This window comes from Prosopis cineraria, unplaced genomic scaffold, assembly GCF_029017545.1.
Source record: "Prosopis cineraria cultivar Desert tree isolate PC_DT_omini unplaced genomic scaffold, ASM2901754v1 PC2, whole genome shotgun sequence".
Classification (NCBI taxonomy): domain Eukaryota; kingdom Viridiplantae; phylum Streptophyta; class Magnoliopsida; order Fabales; family Fabaceae; genus Prosopis; species Prosopis cineraria.
The window spans coordinates 6,839,003-6,863,791 of record NW_026555333.1 but is presented as its reverse complement, the minus strand read 5'-3'; the positions used below and the strand labels follow the sequence as shown (position 1 = coordinate 6,863,791).

The following is a 24,789-nucleotide window of genomic DNA, read 5'->3' as shown; positions in this document are numbered from 1 at the left end:
AAAGCTGCATCCATTATTTTTATTTTAAATAAGGAACAATTTGATCATTTAATGTAAAATTATTAATATTATAAACGTATTCTAGGACTTTAAAGGAATTGTGACATTTCAAAGGACCTCGTTATCATTTATATATTTTGATAAGATTTTATTATCATTTTTTTTAATTAATTACACATTAAAAGAATCAAAATATTTCACACTTTTTAACATGACACTTATTTCTAATATAAAAGAAATTATTGAATGTTTCTTTGTGTTTATTTATAAGAAAAATTATAAATTTTAATAAACATTTATCATATTTTTATAAATTATCTTTCATAAATTAAATGTTTATTTTCACTTCACAAGTTAGTTCATTAATTACAGAAATAAATTAATTTAATTTTTAATTTCAAATATAATATATATAGTTAACTAAATTTTTCAAGGAAAAAAAATTCAGCAAATGACTATTGACATTTTATTTATAAATCTAACCCAAAATTATTTGAGATACTACTGTAGGATTTTAGAACTAAATTGAAATTAAATTTTCATAAAAAATGAATAAAGTATCCTTATTCAAATTAAATTGAATAATACACATAATTAATTTAACAAGTAATGACAAAAAATTAACAAATAACATTACACATTTGACAAGTGAATTATACAAGTTAACAAGTAAGTTGATAAGTAATGATTGATCATATGTTAGACGTTCAACGGGTAACATAATATACTTAACAAGCAATGAAAAGAAATTAACAAATAACATTACATGTCTAGCAAGTCAAATAGTACTTAACAAGTAATTTACATAATGTATTTATTACATTCTAAATGTTGAATGAGTAATATAACAGACTTAACTAATAACAACAGGGGATTGAAAACTAATGTTACTCGCCTAATAGGTAATTTAGTTCACATAACAAATAACCTGACAAGCAGTGTTAGAGAGTTGATGAGTAAAGTTACAACATAAACAAGTCTTGCAAAGTAGCTAAATAAAGATATTTTGATTTTTTTAATATAATTTTAATTCGAACCCAAAATCTTGTAATGATATTTCAAATTATTTTAGGATTGATTTGTAAATATATCACATTAGTGATTCTTTAATGAAATTATCCTTTTTTAAAAATGGTCTCAAGTGGTTATTTTCTCCTTTAATTATGCACAAAGAGAGTAATACCAAAATTATCAAAGGATTATATTAATTGAAAGAACTAGGGATGTGACATTATTTCAAATTTTTAACAATTTTGAATATTTTTTACCAATAAACAATTTTGAAATTATAAGACTAAGGAATTAAATTGAAATTATATTTTATAATACAAGGATAAAAATACCCTTTTAATCTCTCCCAATCAATTCCATTCTTCCACCACTTCTCTTGTCAACTTCTGCTTTGTTGGGCCCTCAAGCCTAAAAATCAACCTAAAAGGGGGTGAATTAAGTTCTATAAAAAAGTGGCTAATAAATAAAATTAAAAAGATGAGTTTAAAATGATATCACCAATGATAAAAAGTGAGGAAGAAAAGCTTGTGTAGTTATTTATCCTAGTTCAGTTTCAACTATTTGAGCCTATGTTCAGTCTTCAAGTACTACTTGAGATTTTCTTCACTATTTTCACCAAGATTAACCTAGTCTCTTGGTAGCCTCAATATTAAAAGATGTTTACGTATGTGTTGATCGGAGGTCCTTTATTTGGGAATAAATAATGCTATTCCCAAATAAGTTATTCCTGAATAAACTATTCCTATATAAGTTATTTCTAAATATGTAGTTACAATAAATGTATTGTGAATAGTTTAGAAAGGAAGATGCATTATTTTGAAATAAGGATGGCTATTTTGGAATAAGCTATTTTTGAAAAGTTAACGAGAGGTTAATTAGGAATAAGGGTCATGATGAGGAATAGGCTATTCCAAAATAAAGGTTGCTTATTTTGGAACAAGGATCAAAGTCTCAAATAGTGAAAAAGATTCCCATAATTTGAATTTTGATCCTATCTTAGGATACCTTTCAAATAATACAATAGGTTCTTAAGGATTTAAAATCAAGTCAAATACTTAATTTTAAGAGAGAAACAATTAAGAAAGAGTACAAGAGTTGTCTCAGTATTTCTTGGTTATTTGAGAACAACACACTTATTCCAAAATAAGCATGCCTTTTTGGGAATAAGGCCAAAAGCCAAAATTTAAAGTAATGGATATGAATTTCCTTACAAGCCACAAATAAATAAATAAATAAATAAATAAACATATATATATATATATATATATTAAACCTATAAAACACAAACTTTTTTTATTTTGTTATCATCAAAACAAGAGTTCAACAAAGCCTCCCTAAAATTCTAACTTCATTGCCCCTACAGGGTTGTACCCATTTCTATGATAGCTCGCATCAATCCTCTTATGAATATCATATTGAACTTACCTCTTCTAAGCTTAAGAAGCTTTTCAAACAACTCTTTGACCTTAAGCAATTTCTTTGCAGCACCAAAATATTGTGACCCTTTTCTCGTATGAGCTTGTTGATCTCATTATTAAGGTCACAAAGGAAGTGCTCTTTAGGCTTCTTTTTCTCCTCAATGTTAAGGGCAATGTAGCGATTGAGCAGTGGTGGAATAGTGAAGCTCTCCATGCTTTTACTGATAACATCAAAACTCTTCATATTGGAAGGAGGTCCCAGGATACCTAAAGTCGATGACAAAAATGTGAAGAAGAAAGAATACTTGATGACCAGTTTATAAGTAATAAATTCAACTAGGTAGAATGAAGTCGTGAAAGATGCAATAGGGAAAGGAAGATTCAAGAAACTAGGTCATAGGTTGTTGAAGGCCATCGTTGGCTTTCTTGAGAAACAGCTGATGTCTCATGGGATTGGTATATGGTGGCGGCCTCGACAGACATAACCAAAAAGGCCAAGGACTTTTTTTCACAAAACAAATTAATTGAAGGATATTTTGTTCATTTCAAATCAAACATAATTTCAATTTAATCCCTAATTTGAAATAAAATCACATCCCTATTCCTACAAAGAAATTCTCCCTTAAATAATGGCTCAAAGGTGAAGTTGATATACTAGCTTATACTTTATAGCTGCCCCACACTTCCTCCCCAATATACATCAGTGGATGGGCATGTACAAGTAGGTAACAAAAGCAAAAGTTGAGAATTGCAGCAGTAAAATTACCCCTACATGCTTCAAGTTATCCATTATTTAAACTTTTGTGTGTGTATAACCTCCACCGCCCCATCTCATCTCACTGTATACACGTCCTTGTTGTATTTTTAATAGTTCTTTACAATATTGAAAAAGGAAAAATAGCAATCAAGGATCACTGGAGTAAATTTATATCAGTTAAAAATTATTTGTTGTCAAAACCCGAATAGGTACTTATTAATTTAGATTAGTCTTTCATTAATAAATATTCATTCAGGTTTTAACAACAACTCATTTTAAATTAATAATAATCCATTCGAGTTTTTTTTAATTTAATTTTTTATAACAATTGATCATTAACTGATATACATTTGCTCCAGTGGTCCTTGATTTCTATTTTCCCTTAAATTTTTTTTTTATTTTTTTATGTTTTGAATGATAATGTGGGGCTCACATTATTAAGAGAAATAGGTATGAGGTCCCTAATAAAAAAATTATATATAAAAAGACAAGACTTACCAAAAGTGATAAATATGATTTTACCAGAAAATGATAAATATGAAATTTGTTATGATATTATAAATTTAATTTTTTAAAAAATGTAAGGAAATAAAGTTTTTATTTTTTAAAAAAATCACATGAAATTCACGATAGAAATAATTGGTGTAAGATCTATATTAAAAAATGATGGTGGACATAATAGGCGTTGGATATGCATTGAAATTACAAATTTAATTTAAATGAAAGGTAAAAAATAAGCATTTAATCAATTGGATTTTTTTGAAAATTTAATTTTAATTACGCAGGGATAAAAATTCATAAAATAATACATTATTATTTTTATTATGAGTAAAATAAAATGATTATTAATTCACTTGTAAGGAAGATTTACAGGGGCCAATAGTAAAAAAAAATATAATAGAGACAAGACTCAATGGAAATGGCAAATGTGAAATTTGCAATGAGATTGAAATTTTAATTTTAAAAATTAAAAATATAAAATTTTAATATTTTAAAAAAATCATGTGAGATTCATAATAAAAAACTATGTATAGAATCCATACTAAAAAATGATGGTGGATTTGAGACTTATGTAGTACAAAAAAGGATGCTTTTGTAAATATAACCTATATTATAAAATTAAATCAAGTAAACAGCCTAACATTTATTATATTTTATATTATTACCTATTTATTATATTTGTCAATAATATATCATTGTAAATCAATGATAAACCCCTTGTAAATTTTCAAAAACTTGATCCATATTTTTTGGACACACAATTTTTTTCAACCACTGGGCTAATTTATCTTAAAAATAATAGATGTTGAATATGTAATAAAATTACATAATTAATTTAAATGAAAGGTAAAAACTAAAAATTAAGAATTTAATTAGCTGGATTTTCTTATGAATTTAATTTTTAATTATGTGGGGATAAAATTATATATAATAAAATATTCTTTATATTTTTAGTAAAATACAAAGAATATTAATTCTAAGGAGCATTTGCATGAGTTTTAAAAATTAAAGAGGAGTATATGTGTAAGCCCTAGCTTAGTAATTACCCGACATTATACACTCTTCCAAAATATAAAATCAATTGAAAAGGCATCTCAATTTTAAAAAGGATTTGCTAAAGACGTAACATCAAATGGAATCCAAGTCTCAACACATTCAACTATAAATTAGGTTAAATTAATGAAATCAGAATATTAAAGCTAGCGAAAACATATGATCATTTTGTAACATTGATACTCAATATGCTAAGGGCAAATAAAACATCATGCATTTGCTAATCCATACGTTATACCTGATTGTGGAAAATTTATGCCATAATATGTGCTCTCAGTTAATCATCAGATTTTGCTTTTTGACCCTCAATAAGTCCTAAGCCTATCATGTTTCGAGGAAATGAACACAAGATTCTTGACATAATCCATCATACCATACTTCTTAATAGAATTCAATTAACATAAATAAGCAAACATAACTTAAACAAATCTGAAAACCCATTATTGGTTATACCAAAACTCAACTAGGTGTTAAGCTATAAACCTAATGACCAGTTCATGCAACTATCCTTTACACAAAACTGAAAGGAAGTATTATAATCAATTCCTTAATTGCATACTTTTAGTTTCTTTCCTTTTCTAATACACGATGCTTCACTTGAAAAGCATTAAACAACAGGGAATGTGATAACTATCTTAGTAACCAGGGAGTCTTAATTCTTAACATATATTCACACAATATTTAAAGTGGTACAAGCATTAAAAAAATCACATAATCACATAATAATCTAGAAAATCACAAATTGTGGATGCGTGATTGTTTGTCGTCAAGCGTTACCACAAGCACACGAGTTGTCACACATATAAAGAGTTTTTCAAAGTTATCATTCCCATGAGGATTTAGGCAAAAAAGAGTTAAAAAATTCACTATTAAATTTTGAATTAGGTTGAGCAAAATCAAAAGTAGGTTTTATAATATCATAAGTTTTTAATCTGAGAATTATCAATGTTTTTAAGAGTATTTTAGTTAAATTAGATAAATTATTGATTAGTGACATTTATAGAAGACTAATACAGTTTTTGAATCCTTAAACAGCCTTAAAAGAAGGCTAGGTTGAAGTTTGAGCGGACCATGGCATAGAAGAAAATTTAAATTGTGGTGGGACTTGCTGTGCCATGCATCACGACCCACGTACAAAATCAGCTTTTATCAATTCATGAAATCAGATCAAAAATCAAAAGTGAGATAAGAGAAATCACGAGGAGGCGACAAGAAACGACCGGTGACTACTAGATCACAACCTCAGGACCATTTTGAATGTATTTAAAACTTGAATCTTCATTGGATAAGTTCCATTTCTCCTTTCCTCCCTGATTATGCAAAATTTCTAACTTTTAGGGCAATGGGGCTTTGATCTCAATTTTTTTGAGTTTAGACCGAACCTATTGACTTATTTAAGGTCTTAGAGAGTTAAATCAAGCCTTTAGCTCTCAGTTTATAGGTTTAGTTTGGACTTACAATTTTTATTGAGGGTTAAGATGAATCCTAAGTATAATTTGCAAGTTTTTAGACTATATGGATAGTGAGATGATAAGTTTGGTATATTTAAATGTTAAATAGAATAGTTAAAGTGTTTTAGAAGGTTTGATGTTGTTAAATATGAAATTGAGAGTTAGGGATACCTTGAAACTTAGTAAATTTGGGATTTATTTAGAGTGATAATTGATAATTATCACTTAATTGTGTAGATTAAGGGTTGTTTGAGTGTCATTATGCGAGAAAGAACATGTGGAGCTAATGTTGAACCATAGTAACCCTTTTGTGATAGAATTAAGGTAACAGAATAATTTACACTATTTGATTATATTGCTTAATTGTTTGTTAAACTGTTACTCGAGATTGATGAACCTTGCATATTGTAAAATATGATTTTGTGCATGTTAAACTATTTGTACACGATGAGAATGGTGAAAGTTTTACATAAATTGGTTGAGGAATTTGATATGTTTGTGTTATATATGGGATATGTGAGTATAATCATATTAGGGGATGGAAGTTCACCTGTAGGAAGGAATAGTGGAAGTCCATATGATATGTATCTCCTTAATGCCTAGTGAGACATGGTATTGGAGATTATCTCTTTAGTATTCAAGTGGGATACGACGTTAAAGATTGACACTCCTTAGCATCAGTGACATAATCATGGCTTATATGGATAATCAAACTTGTTAATACTCTATTTGAGGCTCAGATAAACAATTCCTAGGAATTGTAATATGAGATATAAGCCTAGGGCAAAATCTTAGGCATCAGATATAGAGAATAGAGAGGTACAAGAGTGTAGATCAGGTTTAGGGGATTTACCTTAAAGGAATCTAGCTCTTTTGAGGCTTTTTAGGTTACAAACCACAAACCTTAGCAGAGCTTTGTAGAAAATTATACCTCTTGAAAGTTTAAAATGAGTTTCTAACATCTACTTTGGATAAACTATGTATTTATAATTTTCTTGAAATGCACTGCTTGCCTTAACGAGCACAACACTGCTTACCTTAGCGAGTACGCCCACTTGTCTAGGTAAGTAACACAATGAAGCTTCTCTACTCCAAGCTCTTCACCTTTTATCTAGTACCAAATCTAAGGTCATTAGCTTATTTTAAGGGATACTGAGACCCTAAATTAGCCCCTTAACCCTCAAAATTATGGTTATTACCTAGGCCTTACTTCTTGGGATGTTACATCTAGTACACACCTAAGACCTATTGGTTCAATAATGAAGTTACACCAACTTTTATGTGTGCTAAGTTTTATTAGTCTAGATTTGGTTCAAGTAGAAATAAATCAGATTTGAAGTGAATATCTTTCATGTGAATAACTTAGATGATATATAATGGTTCCTTTGACATATGTGAGAGATTGTTGTAATTGTGTCGAAAAGGAAAGTCTCATGTTGCTCAAATGAATGGAGGTCTTAGTGTGCGTGCTTGTGTGTGTGTTAAAGTGTGAACTTGAGCAAGTAAATGAGTTTAGAGGAGAAGTGGGCTCATGCAAACGTAATTACTATCACGTGAGTTAAATGTGGTTGCGCGCGCGCGCATACGTGTGTGTGTGTGTGTGTGTTAAAGTGTGAACTTGAGCAGGTAAATGAGTTTAGAGGAGAAGTGGGCTCATGCAAACACAATTACTATCATGTGAGTTAAATGTGGTACCGGGTAGATTAGGCATTTTTTTTTCTAAATTTTTGGAAACTATTATGTGGAGTTATAAAATTATTTTGTATAAAATAGTTTTAAAGAAAATTTTCCTTCCTTTTGAAATATGTAGGCAATTGTTGGATATTATAAAATATCTTGGGTATTTCAAAAGGATTCATTATAAATTAATATTAATTATCACAACCCCCTACTTAAATATGTTTATTTAACCTCTTTATTTTTCGTAACGAACTCTTAATTGTGATTAAAATAATTTTATTATCTAGTGTTTTGAGGCATCTGCCTATAAAAGGCCCTACTTGCCATGGATTAAGGACAAGCCTTTGATCTTTCGAGATTTCTTTCCTCTGCTATCACACTATTTTATTTGTGATGTTGCTTAAGTTTATCCTATAAATTTTTGTTGTTCTGTATCTTTGTCTTTTATAGGAAGAATTTATTTAATCCTAGGGAATTGCCGCCTTTTAGACTTATTGTGGAATAACTCTTAATGATAGTATCTTTAGGCACAACTAGGATTGTATTATTGCTCATGTTTTATGCAAGTCTTTCAAACATTTTCTGTGCAATAAAAAAAGTATGAGGCCTGTTAAAAATGATAGTGGATATAAAATTCATAGTAAAAAAAATTATAGGTATTTTCCTGCAATAAAATTATAAACTTAATTTAGACAATATATAAAAAATTACATTTCTTATCTCATGAGTTTTTTTTTTGAAAATTTAATTTACTCCAAATAACAAATTCTATAAAATAATTTGTTATTTTTTTTAGAGTAAGCAATTTGAGCTAACCCAAATAAGCCTGGAAATTTTTAGGGTTAGGCTTAACTAAATAACACACGTTTTATATTTGAGTCTATCTAGGCTAACCTAAATATAATTTATTTATATATTTTTGAAAAACATTAATTTGTAGGTTCTTTTAATTTTGTTTGATTTTAAATTGAATTCTTAAAATTCCTTTTGTTTCAATGGAGCTCTTCCAATTTGATTTTTATATTTCTTAATTCCTTGAACAGTTCCTTTTAAAAAAAATAAAATCAAGGACTTTTATATTTTTATTCGATAATTATATAATTTTAAAGTTGATTACATAATTTGTATAATTCAAAATTTATATAATTAGGTTATGTCTTCTAGATAATTTTTGCACATATATAGTTTTTATAAAAAAATAAATAAAAAATATAAACATTGTATTAATCAAATTTTCTATAGATATAAAAAATGATTTATTTCATTAATAATTTTAACCTTGATAGGTAAAGATGTACTAAACTATAAGAGGTCCATTCAAACAAAAAATATTACAAAGACCTAATTTAAAATTGAGAGAAATTGTAAGGACTTCTAGATTAATTTTAATTTTTTTATGATAAATTGCTTTTTTTTTTGACATGTATAAGAGTAACCCATTATAAAATAAAAACTTTTCTTTAAATTTTATTTTCCACAAGGCAACACTTTCTAAACTAAAATAAATTATCATTTATATTTTTAATATGTATTTATATAATAAATTTTAAAATAGAATAAGTTGTTATTTATTTTAAATTTATATAAAATAGTAGAATATGAGTATACTAAACATTTTTTAAATTTTAAATATTAAAACATCCCTGTCCATCGCACAGATAATGGATCTAGTTTATACATAAATCATACACTGATGTATTCAAATAAAAATATGATACATGATTTATTAGTTTATTATGATATTTTGGTCAGTTATTAAATCTTCAGTTCCAAAAGTAAAAGTGATGCCTAATATTTATATCACATATATTAATTTTTTAATTAAATAGTCGGTAAGATCACACCAAATTATCAATTCTTATGAAAGTTGAGCATTTATATGAATATGTATATATATAATTGTTATTATTTTATTCGTATATAGTATTAATTAATATTAACTTGAGCATGTAAGACATTCAGGCCAAAAAAAAAGCATGTAAAACATGAATGTTTTTTTAAAATTATTCTATATATTTTCTCTTTTCTCAATATATATTCCTTTCTTAAAGTTAATGTGTGTGAGGGGCGTGACTTTGTTTTTTTTTTTAAACATTTTTAAAAGTACCAAATAAAATTTTACACAATTACCATAAAATGATATTTTAAGTTATACAAATATTTAAAAAAAATATATTTAAAAAATATATAAAAAGGGTTAATATACAATTTGAATTCTAAACTATAAGTCCAAAGGTGATTTGAATTTTAAACTTTCAGAAAGTATATTTTGAACTATAAAGAATTAAAGTTGAGGTAATTTTGCTCCCACCATTAAATTTCAACAAGCATCTATTAGTTTTTTAAAAATTGAAGCCTAATGTGCGATTTTCACCAAATTTCACTCTTCCTCTCTCTCCTTTGTTTGGTAAAAATCACACATTATGCCCTACTTTGATGGATATTTGTTTAAATTTAATGATGGAAGCAAAATTGTTTCAATTTTAATTGTTGAGTTTAATATATACATTTTAAAAATTTAGAGTTCAAATCATCTTTAAACTTATAATTTAAAGTTCAAATTGCATGCTTATCCTACAAAAAATTGGCCCCCTTAGACTCAATCCTGGTTCCTTAGCACAGAGAATTGTTTTTTATGAAAGTGAAAGTGAGATGTAAAAGTATGTTTGGTATGTAAATGAAATTAAAATAAAAATTTTATTTAATATTATATTTATATTTTGAAAATACTAATTATACCCTTGAAAACAAAAATAGCCCATTCAAGACCAACACGAAGCTACTGCCACGGAGGAATGAAATAACCATCTTCCAAGAAAAAAAATGAGGGAGATGACAGCATTCCATAGTTGCATAATATTGCACTGGTCTTTTTGCAAAGATTATGAAAGTTCCATATGCCTCTTGAGCTGTAATTAAAAAAAAAAAGTTAAAAGAGAAAGAAGTAACAAGAACCAAATTGAAGCTGCAATCAAAACGATGATATAGAGTAAATCAATGTCAATGAGAGTGAAAATGAGAAGTTCTCATTGGTTATCAAGCAGATATGCTTAAGAATGAGAGAAAGGCAAAGAAATTCGAGTACAAAATACCCAAATATGCAACCCAATTTGCTTTGCCAGAAAAAGACGAAGGTCTAAAAGTCATTGCCGGGCGGAGTGCCGTGGTCGTCATTGCTAGCAGAGGATCGTTGCTGTCGTTGCCAGTGGAGGATTGTCGTCATTACCGGTGGAGGGTTGGTGAGCTTGAAGCACATCCGCATCTGATCAAAGTGATGGAAGAAGCTTGAAGGACAACAATAAACGAGGAAGAATGTGAAAGAGGAACTAGTTCCATGGCTAGGAGGAAAGAACTGAGTTCCATCATTTTTTTATGTAAGTGGCTTTCTTAGAGAAATGAGTTCTAACATAACAAACATCCTATTTTTTGAGTTCTACTTCCTCTCCTCCGCTCCCAGTTCCACTTTACCACGCGGTCCACAACTACAATAACAGTTGCGTGAAATAAATGACACAGCATCTAACGTCTACAGCCGCATATTTTCTCCGTCACAAGGAATAGGCTCCGGCACTCCATCAATAACAGTCCTTATTTTAACTGCATTAATTTTATGAAACATTAGAATCGTTTTTCGTGCATCAGAACAAGACAAAAATTTCATCGTTTGTGGCTTTGCGCATTCAAAAAGCACAAGCACGCAGCGAATAATAATTTGCTAAGTTCACGTTCACGTTGGCAATGCACCAGCATTACTCAAAAGAAATTAAAAAGTCGATGCTTTCCAAAGTAAGTTTAACAGACAAATAATGATTTATTTGCAGGGCAATGAGCATCAACGCTGCTAAATCCACAAATACATTCACGTCAAAGAAAATTGAGGGTAACATCCAGACCACTGATTGAATGTATTATCAAGGGGCTATCCTGAGAGGGTCGCGCGGGTACAGAGATGTCTTGCGTATATTATTCAGGCCACAGAAAAGCATCACCACACGCTCCAAGCCCACTCCAAATCCACCGTGTGGGGGTGCACCATATCTGAAAATGATCAACCATACAGATATTCAGTCTTTCATCATGAAAAAAAGCAAGACATACTGGGCACAAAAGTTTAAAATACTACCTAAATTAGTACCAATACCTAAAATAAGGAATGGTTGTAACAGAGCTGAGAAGAGTAGTAAGAGGTGATGATGAATACCTGAAAGAATCAATGTACGTAGCAATTGTCTTGACATCAATTCCGCAAGCCGCTGCACGTTTTTCCAAGAATTCTGGTACATGAACACGCTGAGCTCCTGAAATTATCTCCTCACCTAAGGACAAGTTATAACACCAGAAGCTCAAGTTAACTAGACATCACCCAGAATCCAGCTTCTTAGAAGATAAGTAGCCTCTACAAACTAAAATAACGGGTAAGTGTTACAGATTGTCAGACCATGGCCATAACAAATGACTCAGCTTACCTCGAATAAAGACATCAAATGAATTACTGTATGCCGGATTGTCATGGCAAGGCATTGTATAAAATGGCCTCACAGCCAGTGGGTAACGGTGAAGGATGTAGAACTCAGTGCCAAACCTATTAAAGGAAGTACAGTCCATTAATTATTTTTGAAATAATAGATCACGACACAAAGATGAAAAAAAAGAAAAAAACAGAATTACTTCTCTAAAACTAATTGGCCCAGTTTTCTTTCAGATTCAGTATTCAAGTCGCCAAGAGGGTCAATGTCTACGCCAGCATCCTGCAAATTCAAAGGACAGAGTGTATTGGGATACTGATCACAATACATGCAGCATACTGTATATCCATTTCCTCTTTTCTGTGTCACTGCATTAACTATCATAATATCCAAGACTGAGCTAGTACCAGGTAATTAAATATTGCTCCACGTATAAGATACACATATCAAACTGCCAATTAATCAGGGACATATAAACATCTGAATTACCAAGGTAAGGAGAATCTCACAATTGCTATCAAGCTTATGATGTTCTCTGTAACCAAATATGATCTTTAAATATAAGCCTTGATTATGTACAGAAAGCGGCAAAGAGTGCATGTGATTGATTTAGACTTGTTACATTTAGAAGGTCAATGAACGCAAGAACAAATAAACTGAGAATATGGATATTCAAAAGTGGTACATCACATGTACAAGTCAGCTCCCTATACACGTTAGTAAGCAGAGTGATCAGCTCAGGTAAATGAACTCCATTTCAACATCATCTCCAGTTCCAAGTTCCAACAAATAAAAGCACATGCTATCTGGGTCTTTTACGATCCATGCAAAAGGAGGGTTCAGCCAAATTTTTCAAGGGTTGAGCAATCTTCATCTACCTTATTACATTTTTCTGTACAGTCATTAGTGTCAAAAAGAAGCTTTAAAGCTTACCTTGAGCATCTGAACCCCTTCTTCATACGTAAGGCGCAGAGTCTGTCGCAAATACTGCACATTCAAGTGACAAGCATCAGATCAAAGACAACAGCAACCTCTACCTGATCTGATTATTAGTATTACACGGTAATATCTTATGTACCCATGTATCTGACCCTACCTATTGGGATAAGACTTGTTGTTATAGTAATATCTTATGTACACAGCACAATAAATTACTAAATCATATACTACTGTAAGTTTGTTATGCATGTTGACACTTGACACACCTTTAAAGGTTCAAATGGGTATTGCCTTCTCAAAGCTTCCAGATCCTTCTGACAGTTCTTGTTTAAACTATCAAACATTGCCACGAATAGCCTATCAACTATATCCATAACCTGCCGAAGAAATGGTATATTAGACTACACAACTTATTAATTTCATATGTAAATGCTTATCCTATATCTATTTCCTAAACGCCAAACCTACCTCAAAATAATGCTTCTTAATCTCCATTTCAACATCAAGACCTGTGAACTCACACAGATGTCTATGAGTGAAGGAGTCTTCCGCTCTAAAGACAGGACCAATCTCAAAAACACGGCCAAAATCACCACAAATTGACATTTGCTTGTGAAGCTGAGGTGACTGGGCAAGGCACGCAGGTTGCCCCTTATAATCCAGTCTAAAGACAGCAGCACCTCCTTCACTAGACCCGGCAATCAGTTTTGGGGTGTGAATTTCAACAAAGCCTTCAGATAATAAGAATTGTCTGAATACCTGCACCGGCATTCATTTACAAGACAATCAAATCAGTTTGCATAATATCAGTACCGTGAAAAATGTTATAATCAAGTACCCTAGTCTGTTTCTCCTGAAGCATACGATAAAGAAAAGCATTTTTAAAAAACTGACAACTTAGATCATGGAGAGAATAAATTAAATATATGTAAAGGGACACTTCATAATAACACTCGAAGATTATATGCTTTACATTTCCAACTTGAGATTGAATGCGGAAAATTGCTTGATTGGCTGGCGTTCGAATGTCAAGAACCCTATAGTTTAGACGCGTATCCTGATTGACACGAACAAGTTGCTCACCGGCCTGCACTCATCAAATGATCTAATCAGTATACATAAAAAGGGGGAAAACATTAACGCAGTTGAGCCGGGGCGAAGGGAAAGCCCTGTTAACGCAATATACATAAAATCGGTGTACCTGAAGAGCTTTCTCGATTTCCATTTCACTTCGAGCAGCATCCTCAATATTAATAGGTAAAGTTGGGACAGCCCTGTTCACACAATATAATTTCCTCACTTGAATTTCTACCTGAAAGAACAGAAGAAGCGTCGCATTATTGCAGAAGGTAACCTTAGCAAGGGCTCAATCATATGAATTTTTCAAGGAAACCGTTTGACACCAACAATAAATACATAGAAGGCATTATTATTGGATATATCCATCTCCAGTCATTAAATAAGTACTCTAGTCAACATAAATTTATCGTCCAACGAAGTATGCCTTTAACCTGCTGTGAAGCGCCTTTGATTGGAGTAGCGGGCACGGAGACGACCCCTTCGATATCGACAATAGATTCACGGCTCAATGCGGCCGCATACTTCACCATCTGAGGGCTTACTTGATTGGGCTGCACCTGCACCACACATTGCACAGTGAACCCGTTCTCCCTGATAACCAAGAACGCCATTTTCTTCCCCACGGCACGGATCGTCTGCGCTCTGCCCCGAATCAGAACCCACTTGCCCTCCAATAAATTGTTAAGAACTTCGACTTTAGTCCAATCGGAGATGTTAGCCACGGTCTTAGACTGGAGCTCCAAAAGAGGGACGTCGCCATAGTTGACGGCGAGCGGGTCTTCCTCAGAATCGACTGATAGAGATGACGTGGCGGCAGCTAGGGCAGCTTCTTGGCGGCGGCGTAGCTTCTCTTGCTTTGCCGCTTCCTTTTTAGCTGCTTTTTTGCTTGTAGACTTGGATTCTTCATCATCATGGTCTGGTTGTTCCGACTGCGGAGGTACAGTAGGCTCCTGGGATTCTGAAGACATCGTTTCGATTAAGAGTAACGCAGGGGTGGACAGGTATGAGAAATGAAATTGCGTTCTCAGACTTATAGAAGTATGAAGATTAGGGTTGCTTTGATTGGATTGTTCAATCTACGACTACGAGACTCCACCCAAGTCCCAAACAATGGGCGCTCTAAATTAATTTCTCTATTAAATTCTTAAAAAAAGTGGCTGAAAGGATCTTATTAATACTAAAATTAGCCTCAAGGATCAAATATATTTAAACGACCAAAATTAATATTTTATTTATTAAATAATTTAAAGGAATGATTGTTTCTCTATATTAATTATTTTTTAAAAAAAAAAGGCATAAAATTTGGCTATTGGAGCTCTAGCCCCTCCTCTAACATGCCTACCAAATTTCTTGCCGGTAGGTGAAGGGTTATTGAAAAAAATCAACACCCCTTAATTATATGTAATCATCAAGAATTACATGTAAATTTAACAATTAAAAAGTGTAAGGATTTTGGCCTAGGGTGTAAGAATTTTGGCTTGGGTACAAAGGATTTGACTTAGGTGCAAAGGGTCTAGCTTGAGAACAAGGCTTTTGACTTGAGGTGTAAGGGCATCCAGCTTGAGATGTAAAACTTCTAACTTAGGTGCAAGAGAGATACTTAGAGTGGATATGTTATGGCTTATGGTGTAATACTTTTGGTTTAGGGTACAAGGATTATGGCTTATATTATAGCAATCAAATTTACATGTGATCTATATTTAGTTTCATGTAATTCTGCGGCATTGACAGGGCATGCTCTCTGTGTTTCATTTACATAACATGTAAATCATTCTTCAATCATGCCAGCGAGTTTCTTCACATATTAATGTACATGTAATCTATAATCGTTTTTATGTAATTTTGGGCTAACGATAGGGACATACTTTATGTGTGTTTGATTTACACGTAATTCGCTAGATATTATATGTAAATCATTCCTTAGTTATGCTCGCGAGTTTTTTCATACATTGATTTACATGTAATTCGTAGTCATTTTTATGTAATTTCGAGGCACTAACAAGGACATGCTCTGTATGTATTTAATTTACATGTAATCCGCTGAATATTATATATAAATTATTCCTTAGGCATGTTTGTTAATTTTTTATTTCATATTGATTTACATGTAATTAATTGTCGTTTTCATGTAATTATAGTAGCACTGACAATAATATGCTCTTTGTGTATTGAATTTATATGTAATCCATAAGATATTACATTTAATTGTGACACTGACAGGTGAAGATTCAACAACTTTACCTGAATGACAACTAAATTTTCAATGGAAAATTTTAGGGGGACCATGAACAATAAAAATATAAAAGAAACAATAATAATTCTATTAGTTTAGGCCTTTGTGTGATTGTTTCACATAGAATCTGTTAGATATTACATATAATTTTGGCTTAGGCATGTTCTTGAATATTTTCATATATTGATTTACATGGAATTAGTGGTCATTTTCACGGAATTTAGGGACAATATCAGTTGCATAGCCTTTGAGTGTTAGTTTTACATGGAATCCGTTAGATATTATATGTAATTTTTGCTCAGGCATGTTCGCAAAGCTCTTCATAGAATTTTTTTACTTGGAATCAATGGTCATTTTCATGAAATTTAAGGGATTGATAGTGGCGTACTGAATGTTCTCATGAGCATGCACTCTATGAAATAAAGTATTGGCATCTTATTTTAGACTAACTCTTGCACTTTAAGCCCACTCCCTTATACTCTAAGCTTATGCCCTTGCACATGTAGGCTATGCCAATATGCAGCATGAAATGTGAAAATGGGAAAACAACCATCAATAATTGACAAAATGTTTTCATATGAACATATGATAAATTGTTTTCATGTATCACTATCATTAAATTATCAACAAGTTTTACTCCTTTTCAATTGAAATTAATTTCATAAATCTAACAAAGTTGGCCAACAAATCTGATAGGATGAAATGAAATGAAACTTATTAAAGAAGCATGCTCCTTTTTTACTGCGTATTACGACATTGTCTTAATGGCTATGTTGTGTGGATCACAGCAAAACATTAGTAATATCATAATCAAATGCAATATATTATCTCTTTCATAATAGCCTATATACTTTATTTTCCCATTAAATAAGCTAAGAAATTACTCTAGAAATCCCACAATAACCTATATAGAACAGCATTGCTCAATGCAGATTGAGAACAATATTATTGGTGAACTGCTACTCTTCTTTGCTCTATTTGCTTTCATTAGCTCTAAGGAACTTTGAAAACCAATAAGCATAAGATTTAGGGTGCCTTGTGAGTCCATTTTTGTAATCCACATACATCAATCCAAAACTTTTAGTATAGTCTTCTAACCACTCAAAGTTGTCCAATAATGACCATGCTAAATATCCCTTTACATATGCTCCATCCCTGTACATTATTCAAATGAATAAACAAAAGTTTGAGATGTGATCCTCTGGTTTAGGTTTACAATTTTCTTTTAAAGTGAAAAATGTTTGACCCACTTAGTATTATTTATAAGAAGAAATGTGGTAAGAAAATTTGGCTTATTTCACAATATGATTATGAAATCCCATACAAGAATGTCCATATAATGAGTTGTGCCAAATAGGCAAGATTGAAAACCTCATTCTCTTCTAAAGTAGGTTCTTTTTTTTTTCAAGATTGAAAACTTGTTTATGAAAGTATCTCCAGAGAAGCTATATTCCATGTAGTGCAATATAAGATATAATTTCTTTAGTGATACAAGTAATTTTAAAACAGTCCTCAGAATGGCTTAAGAGGAAAGTGAAATCTAGTGACTCATAAAGCCAACAATAGACAATTTAGTAATACACTGAAGTTTTGTCCTTTCTAATTCGAAGGGGTGTAAAAAGCCTTAAATAAAGTTGATTTTTCTTGTCTTTTCATTTAGCACCAGGCTTGACTTACTTGTAAAACTTCTATCACAACCCTTAAAGAAATGCTTGGCTTAACCAACAAACGCTTGTAACTAATCCAAATGACTTGGATATCAAAAATTGGAGAGCATTTAAATTCTAATGGCTGGGAATAAAAGATGATTAGTAATTTCCATTAAAACTATAAATTTTGATGAATGACAACATATCAAATAAAGATACTAAGATCTGGTAGAGTTCACTTGAATTTTAACAACACCTAGAGAGAGAATGAAAATGGCATTTAGGAGTGATTTCATAAAGACTGTTCAATGAATCTTTATGCATTTAAGATCAAAGATGTCAACTTTAAACTAGCCAGAAAAGAAAGTATAGCAAGCACAAGGTACCTGAAAAGATTCAGACATTCAACAATTTGATTGCAAAATGACTCATTTTTTGAACTTCATGGATTATATGAGAAAAAGGAAGAGTGAAGACAACAAATCAAGGAAACTTATGTAGTATTCATCCAATCATTTGTATCCTGCAGAGCACTAAAAAGATCTATAACTTTCATGCCCATCTCATTGCATAGCTTTACATAAGCTTCCGAAGAAAATCACCATTTAACTTAGTCTAAAATAACCATATGCACAATAGGCAAACTAGATATAAATGCAAAAAAAGGGCTCCTCTTAATTTGAGACCTAAGAGTCAAAGAACACCATATGATAGCCATACAACTATGGTGAATATGATCTATGTGAGTCAATACCAAGAAATGAAAGGCTTAGAGAGATATATATATATATATATATATGCTAAACCCTAAACCAATAAATGCATGATTACCTTGACCATCCCCTCAATCTTTAGTCTAAGTTCGCGAGCTGGCTAGGGTAGACAAAGCAAGGGGTGAATAAGTCCCTAGTTAGTATGTGGATCCTCTAGTTGGATCACACACCAATCCTTGCACGATCCTTCAGGCGAATAGCTTCTCGATGATGCCTCTGTGTTCTCAATGAAGTACCTAGAATTTTCTAAGGGGTGGTAGAAAATGAGCCAACATGGATGACCAATGCGATGGCAATGAAGGGTCTGGGACCAGTAAACCAGAAGGTTCCTCTATGTTCTTAATGAAGTACCTAAAGGTGTCAAAAGGGGTGGTAGACAACGAACTAACGTGGGCAACGGACACAATAGCGGCAAAAGGTCTGGGACCAATGAACTTGAAGATGATTCTAGATGGACAACCTCTTCCATTCTCTACTTGCCTTTTCAAAATAAGGGCATCTTGGTTAAAGGCATAGATTATTTCATGAATAAAATATCCATTTTTGTTCGTAAATTTGGCTTGGTCCTAAGGCATAATTTCCCTTTCAACTAGATTTTTTTCACCAATTCTCCCTAAATTTGTGAGGCTAAAGTTTATTTTTAGTGATTTAAGTTTCACTTTTCTAATTCTAACTAGTAAATATCCTATACAATAATTTTTTAGTATAGATCATAAATAATTAATTATTATTAACATGTAAAATAATAAAATACAATCTAATTTTTTGAAAAGTAATTAAATGGCTCCAACTCCAAATTGTAGGGTCATGAAAAGTGAATTTTTTGGTAACTTAACCCTTCCTTCTTATAATTGTACAACTATCAAATATTCACTATCCAAATCAATTTTTAAATTTTAAAAATAAGAATAAGATGATTAGAAGTTAAGATGATAAGAGAGTGGTGGGAATAATGGGTGAGGAGTAAGGGAAAAATGAAATTAAAATATAAAAAAGTTGAACATGCAATTTCTATATAATTAAGGTTAAAAAACACAAATATAATTTAGTGTAAGGCAAGGAATGAAACTGAAATATAATGAAAATGTTTTCTTAATTATGACTGCATATATATAGAGGTTCATATAAACCACGAAAAAAATTAACATCTTGTTTTGGCAAATAATATAGTCATTTATCTTAATCACAGAATGTGAAAAATTTAACACTAATTGAGAATTAATAATTGTCTTCAATGGAAGTGTCAATGCGACACAACTAAATTAAAAAGAAAATAAAAAATAAATAAAAAGGTCACAGCCCCAACAATCCAAAAGCAAGTTGGATTAGATTACCGAAATTTATAGAGAATATTTGCAAGAAAATTGTTATGCCCACCAAATGTGATAATGGTTACAAATTAAAATTAAACAATGCATATATCATGTAGACAGAGAATAACAAAAAAGTGCTCAAGAGATAATCAATATATAAATTGAAGAAAAAAAAAAGTGAAATATATGCACATGTGTTAATGAAAGACTTGCATCATTGATGTAGGAAAAGAATCTATAGGCGTTAAGGCCTCTTTCTATCATAACAGGCACATCTTTGTACAATATATAGATATGAAAGAAAACAAATTCTCAATACTACTTATCCATGTACTCAAAAAGAAGAAATCTACAAGTAGAGTCAATAACATAAGAATTTGAAAATAACACTATATAATAGAGAAATGCCAAAGGAGTCATTACACATATCCAAAACTTCATCAAGAAATTTTAATGTCCTTCACAAATTGAGAGTGTATGACTTATATTTTTAACAATACGCTCGCAATGACATAGCAAATATCATATATTAATTTACATTTTGGTGGGGTCACCTGAGGTTGTATTGTGAAGGAGTCAAAGAGTTGGTGTATAATCCTCTCATGTTCATGCAATCATCTTCACGTGGTTGGGAAAGTATGAAGTAGACTAAGGAGCAGGCTCATGTTAGGAGGGGAAACTATCGTGACAGTTGAGGGAGGCACTGGGACACAACTTGCAAATTGACAGATCATGGGGAAAGTTAAAAAAACATATGAAGGTTAATATGGGAAGCAACATGCAAAATCAGGGGCCTAAAATTACGGAAAGTTGAATTAAGAGGCAATTATTAGAGTAAGAAATTATTAAATAAATTACTTTAAACGTAAATAATTGCAAAATATGATACATCACTTAAAAATACAAAATTAAAGAGAAGTCATGATTTAAAAATTTTGCATTTAAATCTAGATTTTATTCATTTAAAATTTAAAATATTTAAATTAATAGGTATTAAAGTACAGTTATTAGAATGAAAAATCTATTATACCAATTAAATAAATTGATTTAAATGTGAATGATTTTAAAATAAGATACATCAAAAAATTTTGAAATCCGAAATAAAAGGTTAATGATATTGGGGAATATAGATCATGAAATACAAAAGTTATTCATGATTCAAAAATTTCATATTTAAATCTAATTCAATTTTTTCAAATCATAGGTAGTTTTTTCCCGTATTTTAATAGAAATAAAGATGAGTTGATATGTAATTTTTGTATTAGGAATTCTAAATTTTATAATGAGATAAGGTGATATGGGAGTCAAGATAACAAAAATAATGAGGGAGAAAAGTTCAAAAACAAATGAGGAAATTAATAAGGGAGTTAAGATAATGGAAGTTATAATTACAATAATGGGAATGAGAATTAAGAAATAAATGAGAAATAAAATAAAGGTATAAATTAAAATTAATTTTTTAAACCAATCAAGCATGGCTTCACGAAATGGCAGTATTTGAAAAAATAAAACATGAGTCACACACTCATACACACACTTGAAATAGGACATGTCTCTCTCTCACTCTCTCTAACATTTAATTATTTTTTATGTCAATCATTATTATGTTAAAAAAAATAAATTTTAATATATTAATATTTAAGACACACACTCTCTCTAAAATTTAATTACACACACATAATTATTCCAACTCCCAAGTAAAAAGGAAATGAGATTATAGCAATTAACATAAGTTTCAATAGTTAGCAAAATGGGGTTTTCAAGTTTATAAAATTAAAATCATTTTCAAATTCATATAATTAGGTAAATCAGAGTTTCATAAATATGCAGAAGTATGGGATCATTATATAAGTGAATGCATTTGTTTAAGAATTTGAAATAAGAAAATTTCCAGAAAATTTTGAGGTGTGTGTTGCAACTCGTCAAACATGCATCACGGCATGTTTGCCTCTGTGACACGCACACCATGAATCATGGCACCATGCGCCGCTGCGCAATTGCACAAATTTTGACAATAAATTCTGCTATCAATTTAACAGCATTAGTGAAAACTTCTGACGCGATCCAAATCTCCGTCCAACGTTCGATTGACAAGAATTAGATGTCTACAAAAAGCTCTTTTGAGCTTTAACTAATGACATTAGTTTCAAACTCAAATTCTTTCTAAATAAAAAATTAGACACAATTATCAAAAATTATACTTTTAACAATTTTTACAAAACCAAGTGTCCAAATCATTTATCAAAAGCCAATAACCACTGACACTAATTTGACCACATGTAAATCATTAAGACTAACTCGTGCAATACACCATATCACATGAAATACTCACAGATTAAATTTTCACTACTCAACCTCTTAATCTCAAAAACATATAAAGGGGAGTTTACCATAATTTTCATCAAGTACTCCATAATCATCTCATAATATGTTTTACTCTTACTTATATTAATATTTCGACCTTATAACAAAAAAATAGATATCATCACTCACTCCTTAAGGCCCAAAATATACTTACAATTTATAATTCACATAATGTAAGTAAGGATCAAATGAGAATTTTTAATTGGCAATTGAAATTTTCAAACACATATAGATGCTCAAAATAAATAGGCCTATTACAATAGGTTCGCGATCCTAAACCTCTAAGTGTTTTTCTCTGTTCACACCTCTTGAGCTATTTCCTATAATATTGAGGATAGTAGGATGAGTACAAACACTCGATAACTAAGGTCTGACTAACCCATACTAATACATGTCAATTAGTTTAAAACACAAGTGGCATATAAATAATTCTTCAAACTAGGTAAAACATTTAAGAATATACATCCACATTTACAAGCATGACAGCAAATTAGGAAAATAATGCTTATAACAATTTCCATATTAAGAGAGTTGGTCACACAAGTCATTGACAGGTAATCAAAAATAATTAAGACTCAACTCATGATTATCATTATCAGGGTCACAATACAGACAACCATATCAGAGTTGGTCCACATTTACTTGAGCTATTTCCTGTAATATTGAGGATAGTAGGATGAGTACAAACACTCGATAACTAAGGTCCGACTAACCCATACTAATGCATGTCAATTAGTTTAAAACACAAGTGGCATATAAATAATTCTTCAAACCAGGTAAAACATTTAAGAATATACATCCACATTTACAAGCATGATAGCAAATTAGGAAAATAATGCTTATAATAATTTCCATATTAAGAGAGTTGGTCACATAAGTCATTGACAGGTAATCAAAAATAATTAAGACTCAACTCATGATTATCATTATCAGGGTCACAATACAGACAACCATATACCCTTACTCACTACATGTATGATCACACCTCCCTTATATTCTCCTTATTTCTCTAACATGAAACCGTGGGCTATAACACAATGGAATAGTCTATATTTCATGACTTCCCTAGCCTAAACACTTGTGAGGAAATTGCCTAGTCAAGGCACACCCAACTCACTTATGGGACACAGTTTTTTCCATTTCTTACACTATAGGGTGTCATACACCCTAGAATAACTTTCTCGTTAAACCAGTAGATAGTTAGGTAGGTTCAAGTCCCTCATTAAACTAGTGGGACAATATAGATATAATTAATTTGGGTGAACCATCACATGGATAGGGCCTTACCACGTGGATTTATCACCTACTCCTCTTCACAGGCAAATTCTCGCCTCTCAAGATCATGCAATGCATATTTATGCAAGAATTCACATTTTATACAATTCATAGAACTTCACATAATCAATTTCATTGAACTTCATCATTAAACAAATCATTAGATTTTTTAAATATATTTTCATAGAATTTCAAATCAAATAAGTTATTGAACTCTAATTTTCCAATCATTGTACCTCACACTTTCAAAATCATTAAACTTTGCTATTTTAAACATTATTGAACTTCTCATAAATAAAGATTCATGTTACCTCTCAAATCACAAAGTTATTGAACTCTCAATAAATATAATATGAAAATCCATCGATATTGTTTTTAAAGAATTTCACATCACAAGACATAAAACTCACAAAATCAATCTAGTGAATTTTCTAACAAATGAAGCCACCCTTGCATTTCATTTTAATTTACACATTTCAATGATCAAACATAAATCCATAAACTAATAAACACACAAAAACATAAGATAGAATTTTCCTAGTTACCTCAAACCTTTAAGAGGTCAAAGGTTTTACCCATCAATTACTCACTGCCAAAGCTTTCAGGAAGCTTGAATAGTGTCAATAGTAGTCATTCTACAAGTATTTACTATGCAAAACATCAATATTCATATTTGAGCTATTTTTCATTAACATTTCAACATTTCTTGATACTCAAGATTTATTTTTGACTCATGTAAAAATACCCATAAGACTTTTTAGCTTCCTTTAACTCTCATTAATAACATTGAGCTCTTAAATGGTCATTAATGGAACTACATTGTTCC

The 24,789-nt window shown here is 30.9% G+C and overlaps 1 protein-coding gene across 1 annotated transcript; it reads right to left on the bottom strand.

Annotated features, from left to right (window-relative positions):
* Positions 1–11,620: 11,620 nt before the first annotated feature.
* On the bottom strand, positions 11,621–15,450 carry LOC129303864 (aspartate--tRNA ligase 2, cytoplasmic). Its single transcript, XM_054943411.1, has 10 exons — positions 14,788–15,450; positions 14,478–14,588; positions 14,250–14,363; positions 13,745–14,035; positions 13,543–13,653; positions 13,271–13,324; positions 12,540–12,619; positions 12,338–12,453; positions 12,073–12,187; positions 11,621–11,909 (listed from the first exon to the last, which is right to left on the bottom strand). Exons 1-10 carry the CDS (start codon positions 15,322–15,324, stop codon positions 11,783–11,785), a joined length of 1,656 nt encoding a protein of 551 aa, XP_054799386.1. The 5' UTR covers positions 15,325–15,450; the 3' UTR covers positions 11,621–11,782.
* Positions 15,451–24,789: the final 9,339 nt, after the last annotated feature.